Source organism: Oncorhynchus masou, chromosome 21 (assembly GCF_036934945.1).
Source record: "Oncorhynchus masou masou isolate Uvic2021 chromosome 21, UVic_Omas_1.1, whole genome shotgun sequence".
NCBI classification, from domain to species: domain Eukaryota; kingdom Metazoa; phylum Chordata; class Actinopteri; order Salmoniformes; family Salmonidae; genus Oncorhynchus; species Oncorhynchus masou.
Window position 1 is genome coordinate 20,486,518 of NC_088232.1, and position 20,267 is coordinate 20,506,784.

Here is a 20,267-nt window from a genome sequence, read left to right on the forward strand (position 1 = left end):
GATGGGGTTTTCCACAATGATAATATGGTTAAAGGCATTGATAGTATTTCCTATATTATCTATCTATCCCCTATTAACATTTTACATTGTTATATTAAATTAAATTCAGCAGATGCTTTTATCCAGAGCGACTTACAGTAAGTAAGTCAGTTAGACTTACATTAAAGGGGCATTCTGGGGCCTCCCGTGTGGTGCAGCAGTCTAAGGCGCTGCATGGCAGTGCATGAGGCATCACTACAGACCCAGGTTTGATCCCAGGCTGTGTCACAGCTGGCCGTGACCTGGAGACGCATGAGGTGGCACACAATTGGCCCAGCGTTGTGCGGTTTAGGGGAGGGTTTGGCCGGCTGGGATTTCCTTGTCCTATCGCGCTATAGCGACTCTTTGTGGCGAGCCCGGTGCCTGCAAGCTGACTGACGGTGTTTCCTCCAACACATTGGTGTGACTAGCTTCCGGGTAAAGCGAGCAGTTCGTCAAGAAGCAGTGTGGCTTGGCAGGGTCGTGTTTCGGAGGACACATGGCTCTTGACCATCGCTTCTCCCGAGTTCATAGGGGAGTTGCAGCGATGGGACAAGACTGTACCAATTGGGGGGTAAATGTAAAAAAATGAAAAGGGACAATCTGCAGTTGATACATCCATTTTTAGACTTACAAATGAATGATATACAGTGGGGCAAAAAAAGTATTTAGTCAGCCACCAATTGTGCAAGTTCTACCACTTAAAAGATGAGAGAGGCCTGTAATTTTCATCATAGGTACACTTCAACTATGACAGACAAAATGAGAAAAAAAATCCAGAAAATCACATTGTAGGATTTTTAATGAATTTATTTGCAAATGATGGTGGAAAATAAGTATTTGGTCAATAACAAAAGTTTATCTCAATACTTTGTTATATACCCTTTGTTGGCAATGACAGAGGTCAAACGTTTTCTGTGAGTCTTCACAAAGTTTTCACACACTGTTGCTGGTATTTTGGCCCATTCCTCCATGCAGATCTCCTCTAGAGCAGTGATGTTTTGGGGCTGTTGCTGGGCAACACAGACTTTCAACTACCTCCAAAGATTTTCTATGGGGTTGACATCTGGAGACTGGCTAGACGACTCCAGGACCTTGAAATGCTTCTTACGAAGCCACTCCTTCGTTGCCCGGGAGTTGTGTTTGGGATCATTGTCATGCTGAAAGATCCAGCCACGTTTCATCTTCAATGCCCTTGCTGATGGAAGGAGGTTTTCACTCAAAATCTCACGATACATGGCCCCATTCATTCTTTCCTTTACACGGATCAGTTGTCCTGGTCCCTTTGCAGAAAAACAGCCACAAAGCATGATGTTTACATCCCCATGCTTCACAGTAGGTATGGTGTTCTTTTGATGCAAATCAGCATTCTTTGTCCTCCAAACACAACGAGTTGAGTTTTTACCAAAAAGTTATATTTTGGTTTCATCTGACCATATGACATTCTCCCAATCTTCTTCTGGATCATCCAAATGCTCCCTAGCAAATTTCAGACAGGCCTGGACATGTACTGGCTTAAGCAGGGGGACACGTCTGGCACTGCAGGATTTGAGTACCTGGCGGCGTAGTGTGTTACTGATGGTAGGCTTTGTTACTTTGGTCCCAGCTCTCTGCAGGTCATTCACCTGGTCCCCCCGTGTGGTTCTGGGATTTTTGCTCACCGTTCTTGTGATCATTTTGACCCCACGGGGTGAGATCTTGCGTGGAGCCCCAGATCAAGGGAGATTATCAGTGGTCTTGTATGTCTTCCATTTCCTAATAATTGCTCCCACAGTTGATTTCTTCAAACCAAGCTGCTTACCTATTGCAGATTCAGTCTTCCCAGCCTGGTGCAGGTCTACAATTTTGTTTCTGGTGTCCTTTGGCAGCTCTTTGGTCTTGGCCATAGTGGAGTTTGGAGTGTGACTGTTTGAGGTTGTGGACAGGTGTCTTTTATTCTGATAACAAGTTCAAACAGGTGCCATTAATACAGGTAACGAGTGGAGGACAAGAGGAGCCTCTTAAAGAAGAAGTTACAGGTCTGTGAGAGCCAGAAATCTTGCTTGTTTGTAGGTGACCAAATACTTATTTTCCACCATAATTTGCAAATAAATTCATAAAATACCTACAATGTGATTTTCTGGATTTTTCTTTCTCATTTTGTCTGTCACAGTTGAAGTGTACCTATGATGAAAATTACAAGCCTCTCTCATCTTTTTAAGTGGGAGAACTTGCACAATTGGTGGCTGACTAAATACTTTTTTGCCCCACTGTATACCCATTGATTCTTGAAGAATATAACTTATAAATGTCCCGTGCTTAGTTCAACTGTCAAAGCCGATCAGAACCCAAATTATAAGCTTGTTTTACTCAAATGTGTAAGCATTATAAAAAATAAAAACACTGTATAGCCTTAAAACATGCTTAAAACAACAATGTTGAATTTGAGAGTGGTTACATTTCTCCAGGCCCATCCCTCAGCTTTTTAACAAAACAGATGGGGGGTGTTCACATTGTTATTGTTTCAACTAATGTTTGCCCTTTTAAGGTTGTATCTTAGCAGTATGAGTGTGAATTTCTATAAGTTTGTCAGAATTGCATTGACCATGGCATCTCTCCCTTAGAGCCCATCCTGCAGTGGACGATAGGGGAGGAGTTGTCGTCTCGTATCATTGAACCACATCTCCACCGGGTCCTGCAACTACAGGTCAGCCAGAGTCCCTGTGCCGGTGATGTGGCTGTGTTGGCACCTGTCTTCGCTCCAGGAGGACACACAGGTGAGGAAGACATACTGTATACACACACACGCACACACAAACATGTTATGACAAACAGAACATACTTTAACTATAGAGAACTAACTGCAGACAAACAGGCCATTGATGTGCCCTGTGTATACACTCACCCGCCAGTTTATTAGGTACACCCTAGTACCGGTTCGGATCCACCTTTGCCTTCAGAACAGCCTGAATTCTTCAGGCATTCTACAAGGCGTCAGAATCGTTTTACGGCGATGTTGGTCCAGGCTGACGCGATGGCATCACAGAGTTGCTGCAGATTGGACGGCGGTACATTCATGCTGCTAACAGCCCATTCCATCTCATCCCAAAGATGCTCTATTCAGTTGAGGTCTGGGGACTGCGAAGGCCACTATAGTAAACTGAAGTCGCTGTCAATGTTCCAGCCAATGTTTTTCCATCCATAACAAGGATTGACGGGTTGTGTGTTCCCGAGATGCCGTTCTACACACCAGATCTGTACTGAGCCGTTATTTGTCTGTTTGTGGCCCGCCTGTTAGGTTGCACGATTCTTGCCATTCTCGTTCGACCTCTCTTATCAACAAGCTGTTTTCGCCCACAGTACTGCCGCTGACTTGATGTTTACCAATTCTTGGTAAAGCCTAGACACTGTCGTGCGTGAAAAGCCCAGGAGGGTGGCCGTTTCTGAGATACTGGCTCGCCTGGCACCGACGATCATACCACGCTCAAAGTCACTTAGGTCACTCGTTTTGCCCGTTGTAATGGTCAATCGAACATTAACTGAATGCCTCGATGCCTGTCTGCCTGGCCACTGATCCAGAAATGGATGCTTTTGCGCAGGGGTAGAATTAGAAGAAAAATCACTGTCACATCACAGGTAATTTAGCTTGAAAGCAATTTGCACTTGTTAAAATTAGTTTCACATGGGGATCTCAGTTCTCAAACATGCCAATTCAATTCTACCCCTGCTTGTACTCATTCATAGGACTTTGTCAGTGATCATTACTGAGGTCTTCTGTCCTCTACCATTGTAACTGTAGGGGTGATTCTCAGTGTCACCAGATCTGCCTTCACCGCTCAGGGACGATGGTTCAACGCCACAAGATCACTATGTAGCTTGATCAATGAAGGTAGAGCATCTTATCTATCACGTTGCAGCTTTGATATATACTGTATTACTTAGAATTGTATTTCAACATCCCTTATTCTGCTGTTTGATACACAACGATACAGTGAGTGAGTGTTTTGTACAGTAGTTTTCAGTGCATTGTCTTTAGCCGGTCCTGTATTATTTGGTTATTAATGACTCTAATACCATTTTCACACACCCAAGGTGAGCTGAGCTGAGAGATCACTTGAAAAGGGCCTTAATGGCTGTTCTCATTGTCCTCTACACTGTGTGTGTCTGGCTGCTAACCAGTCTCTTGATGTTCCACAGTGTGTGTGTCTGGCTGTGCAGGGAACTAACTTTTTCTGACTTACTGATCCCCCACTGTCTGTGTGTAACTGACCTGCTATCTCCACAGTGTGTGTGTCTGGCTGTGCGGGGATCTCCATCGTGGACCTGAAGCTGACCAACTGTCACCTGTTCCTGCTGACCAACCGGGGGCTCTTCATCAGCCAGGATCTCCTTTCCCCTGTCACAGGCACTCTCAATGTACTAGACACACACACACACTCATTTACACCATTAAAGATTGCACTGGGGGGTGGCTGCTGTTTTATGAGCTCTTAATTAACCTACCGTGCTATTTTGTTCGCTTTTTTGCATTTTGTGGAACATATTTTGTACATAGTGTTGCTGCTACCGTCTCTTATGAACGAAAAGAGCTTCAGGAAATCAGAACAGCGATTACTCACCTTGACCTGGACGAAGAATTTCTCTTTAATGAGTCGGACAAGAGGGATTTACTCCAGACACCAGAACAGAAACCTCATCCCCGTCATTTGCAGGAGAAAAAGACGGAAGAGGTATCCCGGAAAGAGATCGGGGTGCCTTGTGAGGATTCGCCGACGAGTGGCTAATCTGCATTTGCTCTACAATCGCTGGATAATAAATTGGACAAACTATATCCTACCAATGGGACATTAAAAACTGTAATATCTTATGTTTCACTGAGTCGTGGCTGAACAACGACATGAGTAACATACAGCTGGTGGGCTATACACTGTACCGGCAGGATAAAATAGCCGTCTCTGGTAAGACAAGGGGTGGCGGTCAATGTATATTTGTAAACAACAGCTGGTGCTCGATATCTAAGGAAGTCTCGAGGTTTTGCTCGCCTGAGGTAGAGTACCTGATGATAAGCTGTGGACCATACTATCTACTTGGAGAGTTTTCCTCTGTATTTTTTGTAGCTGTCTACATACAGTGCCTTGCGAAAGTATTCGGCCCCCTTGAACTTTGTGACCTTTTGCCACATTTCAGGCTTCAAACATAAAGATATAAAACTGTATTTTTTGTGAAGAATCAACAACAAGTGGGACACAATCATGAAGTGAAATGACATTTATTGGATATTTCAAACTTTTTTAACAAATCAAAAACTGAAAAATTGGGCGTGCAAAATGATTCAGCCCCTTTACTTTCAGTGCAGCAAACTCTCTCCAGAAGTTCAGTGAGGATCTCTGAATGATCCAATGTTGACCTAAATGACTAATGATGATAAATACAATCCATCTGTGTGTAATCAAGTCTCCGTATAAATGCACCTGCACTGTGATAGTCTCAGAGGTCCGTTAAAAGCGCAGAGAGCATCATGAAGAACAAGGAACACACCAGGCAGGTCCGAGATACTGTTGTGAAGAAGTTTAAAGCCGGATTTGGATACAAAAAGATTTCCCAAGCTTTAAACATCCCAAGGAGCACTGTGCAAGCGATAATATTGAAATGGAAGGAGTATCAGACCACTACAATTCTACCAAGACCTGGCCGTCCCTCTAAACTTTCAGCTCATACAAGGAGAAGACTGATCAGAGATGCAGCCAAGAGGCCCATGATCACTCTGGATGAACTGCAGAGATCTACAGCTGAGGTGGGAGACTCTGTCCATAGGACAACAATCAGTCGTATATTGCACAAATCTGGCCTTTATGGAAGAGTGGCAAGAAGAAAGCCATTTCTTAAAGATATCCATAAAAAGTGTTGTTTAAAGTTTGCCACACGCCATCTGGGAGACACACCAAACATGTGGAAGAAGGTGCTCTGGTCAGATGAAACCAAAATTGAACTGTTTGGCAATAATGCAAAACGTTATGTTTGGCGTAAAAGCAACACAGCTCATCACCCTGAACACACCATACCCACTGTCAAACATGGTGGTGGCAGCATCATGGTTTGGGCCTGCTTTTCTTCAGCAGGGACAGGGAAGATGGTTAAAATTGATGGGAAGATGGATGGAGCCAAATACAGGACCATTCTGGAAGAAAACCTGATGGAGTCTGCAAAGGACCTGAGACTGGGACGGAGATTTGTCTTCCAACAAGACAATGATCCAAAACATAAAGCAAAATCTACAATGGAATGGTTCAAAAATAAACATATCCAGGTGTTAGAATGGCCAAGTCAAAGTCCAGACCTGAATCCAATCGAGAATCTGTGGAAAGAACTGAAAACTTCTGTTCACAAATGCTCTCAATCCAACCTCACTAAGCTCGAGCTGTTTTGCAAGGAGGAATGGGAAAAAATTTCAGTCTCTCGATGTGCAAAACTGATAGAGACATACCCCAAGCGACTTACAGCTGTAATCGCAGCAAAAGGTGGCGCTACAAAGTATTTACTTAAGGGGGCTGAATAATTTTGCACGGCCAATTTTTCAGTTTTTGAATTGTTAAAAAAGTTTGAAATATCCAATAAATGTCGTTCCACTTCATGAATGTGTCCCACTTGTTGTTGATTCTTCATAAAAAAATACAGTTTTATATCTTTATGTTTGAAGCCTGAAATGTGGCAAAAGGTCGCAAAGTTCAAGGGGGCCGAATACTTTCGCAAGGCACTGTACCACTACAGAACGATGCTGCCACTAAGGCCGCACTCAATGAGCTGTATACAGCTATAAGCAAACAGGAAAACGCTCATCCACAGGCGGAGATCTTAGTGGCCGGGGACTTTAATGCAGGGAAACTTAAATCAGTTTTACCTAATTTCTACCAGCATGTTAAATGTGCAACCAGAGGGAAAAAACTCTAGACCCACCTTTACTCCACACACAGAGACACATACAAAGCTCTCCCCCCGCCCTCCATTTGGCAAATCTGACCATAATTCTATCCTCCTGATTCCTGCTTACAAGCAAATATTAAAGCAGGAATCACCAGTGACTTGGTCAATAAAAAAGTGTTCAGATGAAGCAGATGCTAAGCTACAGGTCTGTTTTGCTAGCACAGACTGGAATATGTTCTGGGATTCTTCCAATGGCAATGAGAAATACACCACATCAGTCACTGGCTTCATCAATAAGTGCATAGGTGACGTCGTCCCCACCGTGACTGTCGTACATACTCCAACCAGAAACCATGGATTACAGGCAATATCCGCAAATGGGTAAAGGGTAGAGCTGCCACTTTCAAGGAGCGGGACTATAACCCGGAAGCCTATAAGAAATCCCACTATGCCCCCACCGAACCATCAAACAAGATCGAAACATACTACACCAGCTACGACGCTCATTGGCTGTGGCAGGGAATGCAAACTATTACAGATTACAAAGGGAAACACAGATGAGAGCTACCCAGTGACATGCGCCTTCCAGACGAGCTAAATTATTTCTATGCTTGCTTCGAGACATGTAACACTGAAACATGCATGAGAGCAAATGGACAAGACCTCTATACCAGGCGGTGTCAGAGGAAGACCCTAAAAATTGTCAGACTCCAGCAACCCTAGTCCTAGTCTGTTCTCTCTGCTATTGCACGGCAAGCGGTACCGGAGCGCCAAGTCTAGGTCCAAGAGGCTTCTAAACAGCTTCTTCCCCCAAGCCATAAGACTACTGAGCATCTAATCAAATGGCTACCAAGACTACTTGCACCCCCCCCCCCCTTTACTCTGCTGCTACTCTCTCTTATTATCTATGCATAAATCACTTTAATAACTCTACCCACATGTATATATTACCTTAATTTCCTCGACTAACCGGTGCCACCGCACATTGACTCTGTACCGGTACCCCCTGTATATAGCCTCGCTATTGTTATTTTACTGCTCCTCTTTAATTATTTGTTACTTTTATTTCTTTTTTTTTGTAGGTATTTTTCTTTAAACTGCAGTGTTGGTTAAGGGCTTGTAAAGTAAGCATTTCACTGGCTCTGTTGTATTTGGCGCATGTGACAAGTAACATTTTATTTGACTTTGTGCACAGATCCATTTGATTGGCATGAACATTCTTTATGGTCCTTACTATTCTTTATGGTCCTTACTTTATGGTCCTTACAGCTTGTGTTGTGGTATCTGATCTTTGCTTCTGAATATTACAGTTCACCTTGCTGTTCCTCCCTGCACTGGCTCAGGTCTGTAAACATGTCAGTTGTTCAAGCTATTCTCAAATATAGTAGGGGCAGAGTGCCTCCCAAGAAAACAGTTAACAAGTCATTGTGTTTCTCCTTCATAGATGGACTACTCTGCCACCACCTTGTGGTTTTCCTCTCAATGTGTGACAGATCGCATCTATTTCAGTGGTATGGCTTTATCATGACCTCCAATAAATGAACCATGCGGATTCATAACATGTTTTTTGTCATTGTGGAAGCCGTTTTAAATGGTTTTCTCTCTTGTTTAGATGACACACTCAGTTTGATTTCCAATGAAGGTGAAGGTGAAAACCTGGTAGGTGTGATTGAGGGCGTTTGTTTATAATGGATATTATACAAATGTCTATCCTTGTGTTTCAACCGGAGCTTCTCAATTGTCAGCATTCTAGGTGTGTGTACAGTAAGTACCCCTTCACGAGGTGGTTCCTGTGCCAGGCCTCCGCTGTTGACATCGCGAAGAACCCCAAACACCGTTACCTGTCCTTCCTCCATGACCGTCACCAACACACTGGCCTACTGCTCTCACACACTGAGGTATCTTTTCTATATTGTCTTTATACATAGTACCAGTCAAACGTTTGGACACACCTACTCATTCCAGGGTTTTTTCTATATTTTTACTATTTTCTACGTTGTAGAATAATAAGTGAAGACATCAAAACTATGAAATAACACATATGGAATCATGTATCCAAAAAAGTGTTTAAACAAATCAAAATACACTACCGTTCAAAAGTTTGGGGTCCCTTAGAAATGTCCTTGTTTTTGAAAGAAAATCACATTTTTTGTCCATTAAAATAACATCAAATACAGTGTAGACATAGTTAATATTGTAAACTACTATTGTTGCTGGAAACGGCAGACTTTTAATGGAGTATCTACATAGGCGTACAGAGGCCCATTATCAGCAACCATCACTCCTGTGTTCCAATGACATGTTATGTTAGCTCATCCAAGTTTTTCATTTTAAAGGCTAATTGATTATTAGAAAACCCTTTTGCAATTATGTTAGCACAGCTGAAAACGGTTGTGCTGATTAAAGAAGCAATAAAACTGGCCTTTAGACTAGTTGAGTATTTGGAGCATCAGCATTTGTGGGTTCGATTAAAGGCTCAAAATGGCCAGAAACAAAGAACTTTCTTTTGAAACTCGGCAGTCTATTCTTTTTCTGAGAAATGAATGCTATTCCATGTGAGAAATTGCCAAGAGGTGACTCCGGGATGCTGGCCTTCTAGGCAGAGTTCCTCTAGTGTCTGTGTTCTTTTTCCCATCTTAATCTTTTCTTTTTATTGGCCAGTCTGAGATATGGCTTTTCTTTGCAACTCTGCCTAGAAGGCCGAACCTAGAAGTCTGAACTTGAATCATCGGCATACATTTGTATCGAACCCATTCATTTCTATCCCCATAATTTTATAATTTGATCTGATTTTTATTGCTAACAATTCAATGGCCTTAAGAAATCCATTCAGTGATAGAGGGAAACCTTGTTTTGCACCTCTTGACAATTCGAAATTCTCAGATAAATAAACATTACAGTGCCTTCAGAAAGTAGTCACACCCCTTGACTTTTTCCAGATTTTGTTGTGTTACAGCCTGAATTTAAAATGGATTAAATTGAGATTATTATTATTATTATTTGTCGCTGGCTTACAGAAAATACACTATAATGTGTTATAGAATTTGAAGTTAGGATAGAATTTGAAGTATCCGAACATGTGAAAGTTGGTTTGGTGTCTATCTTGAATGGTTCAGGACTTACTGTGGGTTGGTTATTTTATGCAAATGTATGCACATTTATATAATTATTGTTAAGTTATATAATTATAGTTGATCAAAGTTTTTAAGAATTTGAAGTTAGGATAGCTTGAACATGATAAATTTGGTTTGGTGTCTCTAGCTTGAATGTTTCAAGAGTTACCGCGGTGAGTTATTTCATGCAAATGTCTGCAAATTTATATAGTTTTAATTTATAGATAATTGGAAGTTAGGATAGCCTGAATGTTTTAAAGTTGATCTTTTAGCTTAATTGGCTAAAAAAGTAGCACCGTTTTAAATAGCTACCACTGTATTACTGTGGTTCTAATTCAGTGGCGGCCGGAGCCGTTTAAGATGAGGGAGGATGATTTACGAACATGGCCTTATTTCTATTACAGCATATTGGATGATTCATTCACCCAGATAGGTTTAGTTTCCTACATTATACTCACATTTTCTCTATACCCATCATGAGGTTGCTACAACCTGGCCTATGAATGAAGGTTTACGACAGAGGTGCACAGATCGAGAGAAAAAGTTGATTAATGACAGACAGTGACACATTCAATACCGGCTTGCACACTCCTGCCTACATCTAGCAGATCTAGGGTGTAATCATTAGTCCAACAGTTGCAAACAAGAGTTTATATTGGACAAATTCAGGTATGTGTATCCCCGTTTCATTCAGTTTGCTTCTGTTTAAGAAATGCTTTTCAACACAATCGGCAGAATAAATATTGAAGTTTCCCCACATAAGGTTTTCCATGTGGATTTTCCCATGTGATCACATAACCTTTCACATACTCCACCATATCTGTATCAGTAACTGATTTCATCTGTATTCCTACACTTTGGACTTTAAAGTAAATACACTCAAGATAAACAATTATATTTATCATAGTGATTCAGGAGTAACATAAAACAGAATAATATGTACCACCATCATTAGAAAAACTATACAGAAAACTCTCAAACGGCTGAAATAATTATATGAAATCAACGATGAGAGAATATTCTGAATAACTGATAACTAAAATAGCAGTGCAGATGGCACTATTTTGCTAAGTGCAGAGATGTATTATAGTGAATGAATGTGTGGCACACGAGAAAGATCAGCGTACCTCAAATCCAGAGGTTGTGATTTCAAATCCCAGGTGGGGTCATATTTTAGCTGAACAGCGATAACATATGGAAATGCACATTTGAAAACACGTGATCGCATGTGAAGTGTTTCAAAAACACATGTTTTCACATGTGAGCTATACGAACAAATGGACAAATCTCTGATCCATTTAGGTTATCAAGAGGGACATGACAAGGATGCCCTCTGCCCAGTAATATTTGCTTTAGCCACGGAACCCCGAGCATCAATAATTAGAACCAGTGGAGGCTGATGGGAGGAGCTATAGGAGGACGGGTTCATTGTAATGGCTGAAATTGAATATATGGAACGAAGTCAAACATGTGGTTTCCATATGTTTGATGTGTTTGATAACGTTCCATTAATTCCATTCCATCCATTACAATGAGCCCGTCCTCCTTGCTCCTCCCACCAGCCTCCACTGATTAGAACTCATGGCTCAATCTGCCGAATAGAGATTGGTGGAGAACAACCAATGATGTGTATAAACCCTGGATGACTAACAGGGGGCTATGTATTGAAGCCACCGCGCAGCCATCTTGGTACTCCTCCTCCATTGTAAAAACATATATTTTGGAAGCTATAGAAATGCATTTAAGAATGTCTACATTTGTTTTTGACACGTTTATTCTATTTCAGACACCTTAATGTGTACTTTCAATTATATTATGTGAGCTAAACATAAAAATAAAAAATATGAAAACATTTCTGCCCTTTGCTAAAAGTTGCCGAGAATCAAGTCGGTAATTGTGCGATTAAAACTAAAAAGTAAAAGTGCTCAGGGACACTTGACCTTAAGGCCTAGATTCAATCAAATCAAAATCAAATTGTGTTAGTCACCTTTTTTTGTAAACAACCGGGGTGGACTAGCAGTGAAGTGCTTCCTTAAGGGCCCTTCCCAACAATGCAGAGAGAAAGGAAATAGATAAATCATTTAAAAGTTAAACACGTAATAATAAAAGTAATAATAGATACACAATGAGTAATGATGACTATATACAAGGGGTACCTGTACTGAGTCCATGTGCAGGGGTACGAGGTAATTGAGGTATATACAGTGCCTTGCAAAAGTATTCGGCAAAAAGTATTTTGCACGCCCAATTTTTCAGTTTTTGATTTGTTAAAAAAGTTTGAAATATCCAATAAATGTCGTTCCACTTCATGATTGTGTCCCACTTGTTGTTGATTCTTCACAAAAAAATACAGTTTTATATCTTTATGTTTGAAGCCTGAAATGTGGCAAAGGGTCGCAAAGTTCAAGGGGGCCGAATACTTTCGCAAGGCACTGTATGTACATATAACTAGGAATAAAAATGACAGATAGTTAACCGTAGCAGCAGCATATGTGATGAGTCAAAAACGTTGGTGCAAAAAGGGTCAATTCAGATAACCCGGGTAGCTATTTGGTTAACTATTTAACTAACTATTTAGCAGTTTTATGGCTTTAGGGTAGAAGCTGTTCAGGGTCCTGTTGGTTCGAGACTTGGTGCATTAGTACTGCTTGCCATGCAGTCTATGAGTTGGCTGACTGATGTCTGACATTTTAGGGCCTTCCTCTGACACCGCCTGGTATATAGATCCTGGATGGCAGGGAGCTTGGCCCCAGTGATGTACTGGGCCGTACGCATTACCCTCTGAACTTCCTTGCGATCAGATGCCAAACAGTTGCCATACCAAGTGGTGATGCAGCCAGTGTGCTCTGAATGGTACAGCTGTAGAAGGTTTTGAGGACCTGAGGGCCCATGCCGAATCTTTTCAGCAATAAAGAGGTGTTGTCGTGCCCTCTTCACTACAAGCATGAACAGCATAAGCAAACGATAGCCGACAGCCACATAGCTGGTGTTTTGACGGTGTCAGAGATGTTACTACATTAGAGCTGTCAAATTGGTGAGCGGCTCAGAATAAGAGTTCAGAATAATAAAGTGTAGGCTATATAGAAACGATGACACTAAAATTGAAAATCATTAAAGAAAATCATATTTTCATTCATATTTATATCACATTCCAGTGTTTCAACTTGTAAACAAAGCTGCATGGGATTTCTCTTAATGCAGCTCTGTGCAGCCAATGGTAATTTCTGCTTCTGGTATAAAGCCAGGAGGCGCTTGTGGATTTGCCAGCTGTTCCAGCTCCGACATCGCCCACCACAAAACACTATGTGGTTGTCCACTAGCACGGATCTGATAGAATCTAGCCCTAAGCAACCTTTTGATCTGGAGTGCATTAATGTCTCAGCAATACCACCAGATGGTTAAACATATATCCACACACTCTCAAAAATAAGAGTCTGGTTGTGGTATATCCCTTCCCTGGTGTACAAAAAGGTCAAAGGTACACATCAGGTAACTTCAGAGGTACTTATAGGAACTCACATGTTACTGAGCGGTACCTTTTACGGTACATGTGTGGATAATCTAGTATAATGTTACGTTTTCTACCCAATATATTAAATACAAAGCTGCATTCATAACCATTTGGAAGGTGGGAATTTACAAGTTGTGAAGTCGTAAATACCAGTTGAATGCATTCACGCGCTATGAAATGGTTGGGAAATGCCAATTGGCTAATGGCCAACAAGCAACATCAACCACAAAATAGCTATCATGCTTGTAAACAAATTTTAGAGTTCAAAAACCATATTAATAGATTGCTTTTTCTAATGTTTTGTTGTTACATTTAACTGCCAAGGTAATTTCCTTAGTAGGTGACGTCAGAGGCCAGCATGAGAGAAAGGTCAGAGCTGAGGGATGATAGACACGTTTCCCACTAGTAATTACCAGTTAGAGGGCCGTTCAAGTGGATTTTTCCCAGTTGCATGTGGTAAATTCCCACTTCCCACTTCGTTACGAATGCAGCATTAGGTAGGAGAGAGTAAAATGACACAAACATTATTTATCATTCATTTCTATTGGGTACAACATAATCCAAAACAAAATGAAAACAAACTGCAAATGCATCCAACAAGTTTGTAGAGTCACAATCTTGATGTGGTCATTGTGTGCTAGGAATATGGGACCAAATACTAAACGTTTGACTCCTTTAATACACTATAAGTGAATTTGTCCAAATACGTATGACCTCTTCAAATGGAGGTACTAGATACAGGAAATGCTTTCATTTCTAAATGGTCAAATAGATTCATGTACAGTACCAGTCAAAAGTTTGGACACACCTACTCATTCAAGGGTTTTTCTTTATTTTTACTATTTTCTACATTGTAGTGACAGAATTCCGAGAGTGCAAGCTGTCATCAAGGCATAGGGTAGCTACTTTGAAGAATCTAAAATATATTTTAATTTGTTTAACACTTTTTTGGTTACTAAATGATTCCATATGTGTTATTTCATAGTTTTGATATCTTCACTATTATTCTACAATGTAGAAAATAGTAAAAAATAAAGAAAATCTCTGGAATGAGTGTCCAACGGTTTTGACTGCTACTGTGTATATTTTTATATACATTGAGTGAGTGTACAAAACATTAAGAACATCTTTCCTAATATTGAGTTTCACCCCCAACTTTCGCCCTCAGAACAGCCTCAATTCGTCAGGGCATGGACTCTACAAAGTGTCAAAATCATTCCACAGGGAAGCTGGCCAATGTTGACTCAAAAGCTTCCCGCAGTTGTGCCAAGATGGCTGGATGTCCTTTAGTTGAACACACGAGAAACTTGGCACAAACCTGTGCACCTGGCACATACTACTGGACCCCGTTCAAAGGCATTGTAAATATTTTGTTTTGCCCATTCACCCTCAGAATGGCACACATACACAATCCATGTATCACGACTCAGGATATGACCCAGATGCAAACACAGGACGCGGATAGTACAGTTCTCAGATAATTTCATAACAAAGGGCAGGTTGAGAACAGGCAGAGGTTCGTAAACAGGTCAGAGTCAGGCAGGTACAGGACGGCAGGCAGGCTCGGGGTCAGGGCAGGCAGAGGTTCGTAAACAGGTCAGAGTCAGGCAGGTACAGGACGGCAGGCTGACTCAGGTCAGGGCAGGCAAAATGGTAAGAACCGGGAAGACTAGGAAACAAACACTTGAGAAACAGGAAAACACGCTGGTAAGACCAGACAAGACAATGGGGAAGATGGGCGAACTCTAGAGCGGGGTGGAGACAAGCACAAAGACAGCTGAAACCGATCAGGGTGTGACACAATGTTTCAATTGTCTCAATGCATAAAAATCCTTCTTTATCCTGTCTCCTCCTCTTTATCTACACTGATTGAAGTTGATTTAACAATTGACATAAATAAGGATTACCTGGTCAGTCTATGTCATGGAAAGGTGTTTTTCATGTTTTATACGCTCAGTGTATAGCACAATCCATACAAAGTGAGTGCAATCCATTAAGTGTGGATTCCATTTGCTTTATTTGAGAGAGATTTGATTGATTCAATTTGAGTCAAGTAAAAATCCACCTTCCCCAGATAGTATGATCATGAAATGATATTGTGTTGTCTCTCTCTTCCAGCAGGAGGGTGCGATGGTGTCAGTGTTTGGTGTAAAGGCAGAGGAACTCTTTCAGCGTCACACCAAGTTCCCCCCGGTGATTCTAGACTTCCAGCCCAGAGGGATCTTCCTATTGGACAACCATGTTATCCTGTACGGCTCAGAGGTGACAGCACACACACACATACATCGCACACATGCATACTCACGCACACAGATTTCAAATAACTTGGCAAAATAAAAAATACCGGAGGTAGGAAAACTCAGGTTCCTGTCTAAGTATGATGAATTTGATACCATAATGCATTTCCCTTACCCAACCTCTGTCTGTGTATTGCGTTGTTCTTAGGTGTGGACATCGTCAGATAGAGGCTCTACCTTCACGTGGGTGTTCTCTCTAGACAATCAGATCGTGATAGACGCGCTGAGCTGTACTGTCATTGGCGTGGTAGTGTTCTTCACTGACCATGGAAACCTCTACATCATGAAGTCAGGTGGGACAACAACAACAGTGACGTTCCAGGTTATCTTTTCTTGCAGTCTTGCTTCCCAAATGATCCAATCTCCTGGAGAAGTTTGTAACTACTCAGGAAGGAACCGTGTTTGTTTGGGAACCCTTCTGAGAACAGGGTGACTGCAGGACAGACAACCTGGAACACCACCATCAACTCCTAAAGAATATGCTGCAGGATGTAGGCTTGAGCCCAGGGCTGTTGTGGAGACCCTATTACCACCACATCGGCAGTCATGAGTCATGCCCGCAGTTAAATTCCACGTGACCGTTGAGTCACAGTAATCTCCTCTTATGCACTCAGGACACATGTTGGTAGTACCCAACTCGCTAACGATCATCAGGTCACTAATGGCCTGGTACTCAGAGCTCTATTGTCCACCTAACCACTGACATCAATGCAAATACAATTGAAAATCACGGCAAACACTTATCATCAAAACAGTGTCATGCTTTTAAAACTCACCTCACTGTGATTGATCACTTTGAAGAAAGAAGTTCAACAACAGGTTGAAACTGAGTGGAAAACGTGGTCGTTGTGGATATTGTTTCAAAGCCAAACAACTAAATGGACAGCGCTTTCTAAGGTGATGATTAATTCAAAACACCCATACGCATTGAGTTTATAAATACGGCTAGGTCTATGAGCCCGATCCCGGAAAAAAAAACTGATTTAAAATAATGATTGTGACATTACACAATAGATAGCCTAGCGCATATTACGAATGGCAGAAAAATATTTTGTTTTTAAAAACTGATTTATGATGTCTTTGGTACATAATTTGTCTTGCCTATACTCCAAAATGTAACTAATTGTAGTAATCGCCAGACTTATTATTCATACTGGATGGACTGGTTCCCTTATGCTACGCTGCAAACGTTCTATTCATGAGTCTGGGAGAGAACATATAGGCCTAGGCGATGCTGTTGGTTCAATGATTGTACAGGGCGGCGAACCTACAGTTATATACTGAACAAAAGTATAAACACCGCATGCAACAATTTCAATGATTTTACTGAGTTACAGTTAATTTAAGGAAATCAGTCATTTGAAATAAATTAATTAGGCCTTTATTGATAGATTTCACATGGCTGGGCAGGGGCGCAGACATGGGTGGGCCTGGGGGGAATTTGGAAGTCCTGGGCTGGCGTGGTTACACGTGGTCTGCGATTGTGAGGCTGGTTGGACGTACTGCCAAATACTCTAAAATGACGTTGGAGGTGGCTTATGGTAGAGAAATGAACATTCCATTCTGGTGGACATACCTGCAGTCAGCAAGCCAATTGCATGCTCCCTCAAAACTTGAGACATCTGTGGCATTGTGTTGTGTGACAAAACTGCACATTTTAGAGTGGCCTTTTATTGTCCCCAGCACAAGGTGCACCTGTGTAATAATCATGCTGTTTAATCAGCTTTTTGATATGCCATACTTGTCAAGTCAATGGATTATCTTGGCAAAGGAGAAATGCTCACTAACAGGGATGGTAAGAAATGAGCTTTTTGTGCATATGGAACATTTCTGGGATCTTTTATTTCAGCTCATGAAACATGGGACCAACACTTTACATGTTGCGTTTAATTTCTGTTCAGTATACAGTGCATTCGGAAAGTATTCAGACCCCTTGACCTTTTCCACATTTTGTTACGTTACAGCCATATTCTAACATTTATTTATTTTTAAAAATTCCCTCACCAATCTACACACAATACCCCATATTTACAAAGCAAAAGCAGTTTTTTAGAAATGTTAGCAAATGTATAAAAAATTTTTTTTAATGATATCACATTTACATTAGTTTTCAGACCCTTTACTCAGAACTTTGTTGAAGCACCTTTGACAGCGATTACAGCCTCGAGTCTTCATGGGTATGACACTACAAGCTTGGCACACCTATATTTGGGGAGTTTCTCCCATTCTTCTCTCCACCTCTGTCAGATTGGATGGCGAGTGTCGCTGCACAGAATCTTGGCTCTGGCTAGGCCACTCAAGGACATTCAGAGACTTTTCCCAAAGCCACTCCTGCGTTGTCTTGGCTGTTTGTTTAGGGTCGTCGGTTTTTGGTTTTTGCTCTGACATGCACTGTCATCTGTGGGACCTTATAAAGACAGGTGTGTGACTTTCCAAATCATATCCAATCAAATGAATTTACCACAGGTGGACTCCAATCAAGTTATAGAAATGTCTCAAAAATAATCAATGGAAACAGGATGCACCTGAGCTAAAATTCGAGTCTCATAGCAAAGGGTCTGAATACTTATGTACAGTACCAGTCAAATGTTTGGACACACCTCCTCATTCAAGGGTTTTTCTTTATTTTTACTATTTTCTACATTGTACAAAGTAGTGAAGACATCAAAACTATGAAATAACACATATGGAATCATGTAGTAACCAAATAAGTGTTAAACAAATCAAAATATATTTGGGTTCTTCAAAGTGGCCACACTTTGCCTTGATGACAGCTTTGCACACTCTTGGCATTCTTTCAACCAGCTTCACCTGGAATGCTTTTCCAACAGTATTGAAAGAGTTCCCACATATGCTGAGCACTTGTTGGCTGCTTTTCTTTCACTCCTCCAACTCATCCCAAACCATCTCAATTGTGTTGAGGTTAAGTGATTTTGGAGGGCATCTGATGCAGTACTCTGTCACTCCTTGGCCAAAGAGCCCTTACAGATCCTGGAGGTGTGTTGGGTCATTGTCCTGTTGAAAAACAAATGATAGTCCCACTAAGTGCAAACCAGATGGGATGGCGTATCGCTGCATAATGCTGTGGTAGCCGGGCTGGTTAAGGGTGCCTTGAATTCTAAATCAAGGGGTCTGAAAACTTTTTGAATGCACTGTATATGAATTTGTATTTGATTTTGAAATGCCTAGTAATATAGAGCATTACCTTTAGCTACAGAATATCTCACCACTATACATTTCCATATTTTCCTCTCTCCTTCATTCCTTTCTCCAAATAACCAAACCAGCTAAAAAGTTGCCTCCATTCACTATTCGAGTGCAAATGGATGACATGTCTTTTTTCCCATGCCCCTGTTTCTGCCCATTTGATATATGGCCCATTCTAAATTAGAACTACTTTTACATGATAGTAAAGGCAAGATTACATTTAGAATAGGGAAAATATGATCACTTAATGAGAGAACAAAGTGTGCAGACTGAGGCATGGAACAGACTGCAAGCTTTGCCAAATAACTCTAAATCTATTATATAGGACCTGTTTCAAATGATCACTTTTACGCTCAACATAGCCATGTGCACTCGCTCCGGAATGGGAAAAATATCCGTTCCATTTTATTCAGCTAAGTTCAATTATATTCTAGTTACTATAAAATCATATAATATAAAATAATGCCACGACACTTATTAGCATATCTAGTCTGCTAAATGAACAAGCGTCCAGCCTAAGGCATGGAGCATAGCCAGATAACATACAGTAGGCCAACATATTCTGTTCTTCTAAAAATACATATTCTTCATATAATCTTTCTTTAGACCTGGCTAAAATAAATAATGGATTTATTGTGATGGTGTATATTAAATTGATTTATTCAGCTATTTTAAATGCAGATGTCCCATCAGCGGCTTATATGCATGGAAGCCTGGAGATGTTAATTATGAGACCGGCAGTCTTTTGCATGACAATAACCAGCTGACAAAATTTCATGACCACCACAGCCCTACTTGAACCTGACAGAATTCCCATCACATCCCATCTCCCCCATCCCCACCCATTTTTGTCCTCCTGAAGGTCTTGCCAGGTATGCGTGGTTGAACGAGACCCTGGATGTAGCCAGTACTCTACTGTGTGGTCACATGGGCATCCTAATTGCTGTTCAGCTGGACAAAGACAAACCCAGTGGCTTTAGCTACAGGAACATCGAGATAGACCACCTCATAGAGGTCAGTGTTGCAAACATTTTGCTACGGTATGCCCTACTCAACACAACCCCAGTTGCTTTAGGTCAATTTCACGGTAACATAATGATGCTGAGACTCAGATGTTTCACTTTAAAATGTATGCCAAACAAAATCCAAGGATTGCAAAGTTAAACAGACCATGCATCTCAATGCACAAAGACACCTTTTAAGAATTTCCACAGACATTTT

At 41.2% G+C, this 20,267-nt stretch overlaps 1 protein-coding gene across 1 annotated transcript in view; it reads left to right on the forward strand.

Moving 5' to 3' along the window:
- The window catches only part of LOC135507459 (cation channel sperm-associated auxiliary subunit beta-like), a 39,017-nt gene that overhangs the window by 9,702 nt on the left and 9,048 nt on the right, over window positions 1-20,267 (forward strand). Inside the window, exons 7-16 of the mRNA XM_064926993.1 lie at window positions 2,622-2,774; window positions 3,797-3,886; window positions 4,283-4,413; window positions 8,229-8,261; window positions 8,363-8,429; window positions 8,531-8,577; window positions 8,664-8,816; window positions 15,661-15,804; window positions 15,988-16,132; window positions 19,909-20,060. Coding sequence (XP_064783065.1) covers window positions 2,622-2,774; window positions 3,797-3,886; window positions 4,283-4,413; window positions 8,229-8,261; window positions 8,363-8,429; window positions 8,531-8,577; window positions 8,664-8,816; window positions 15,661-15,804; window positions 15,988-16,132; window positions 19,909-20,060 — 1,115 coding nt within the window. The remainder of the gene's footprint in view (window positions 1-2,621; window positions 2,775-3,796; window positions 3,887-4,282; window positions 4,414-8,228; window positions 8,262-8,362; window positions 8,430-8,530; window positions 8,578-8,663; window positions 8,817-15,660; window positions 15,805-15,987; window positions 16,133-19,908; window positions 20,061-20,267) is intronic.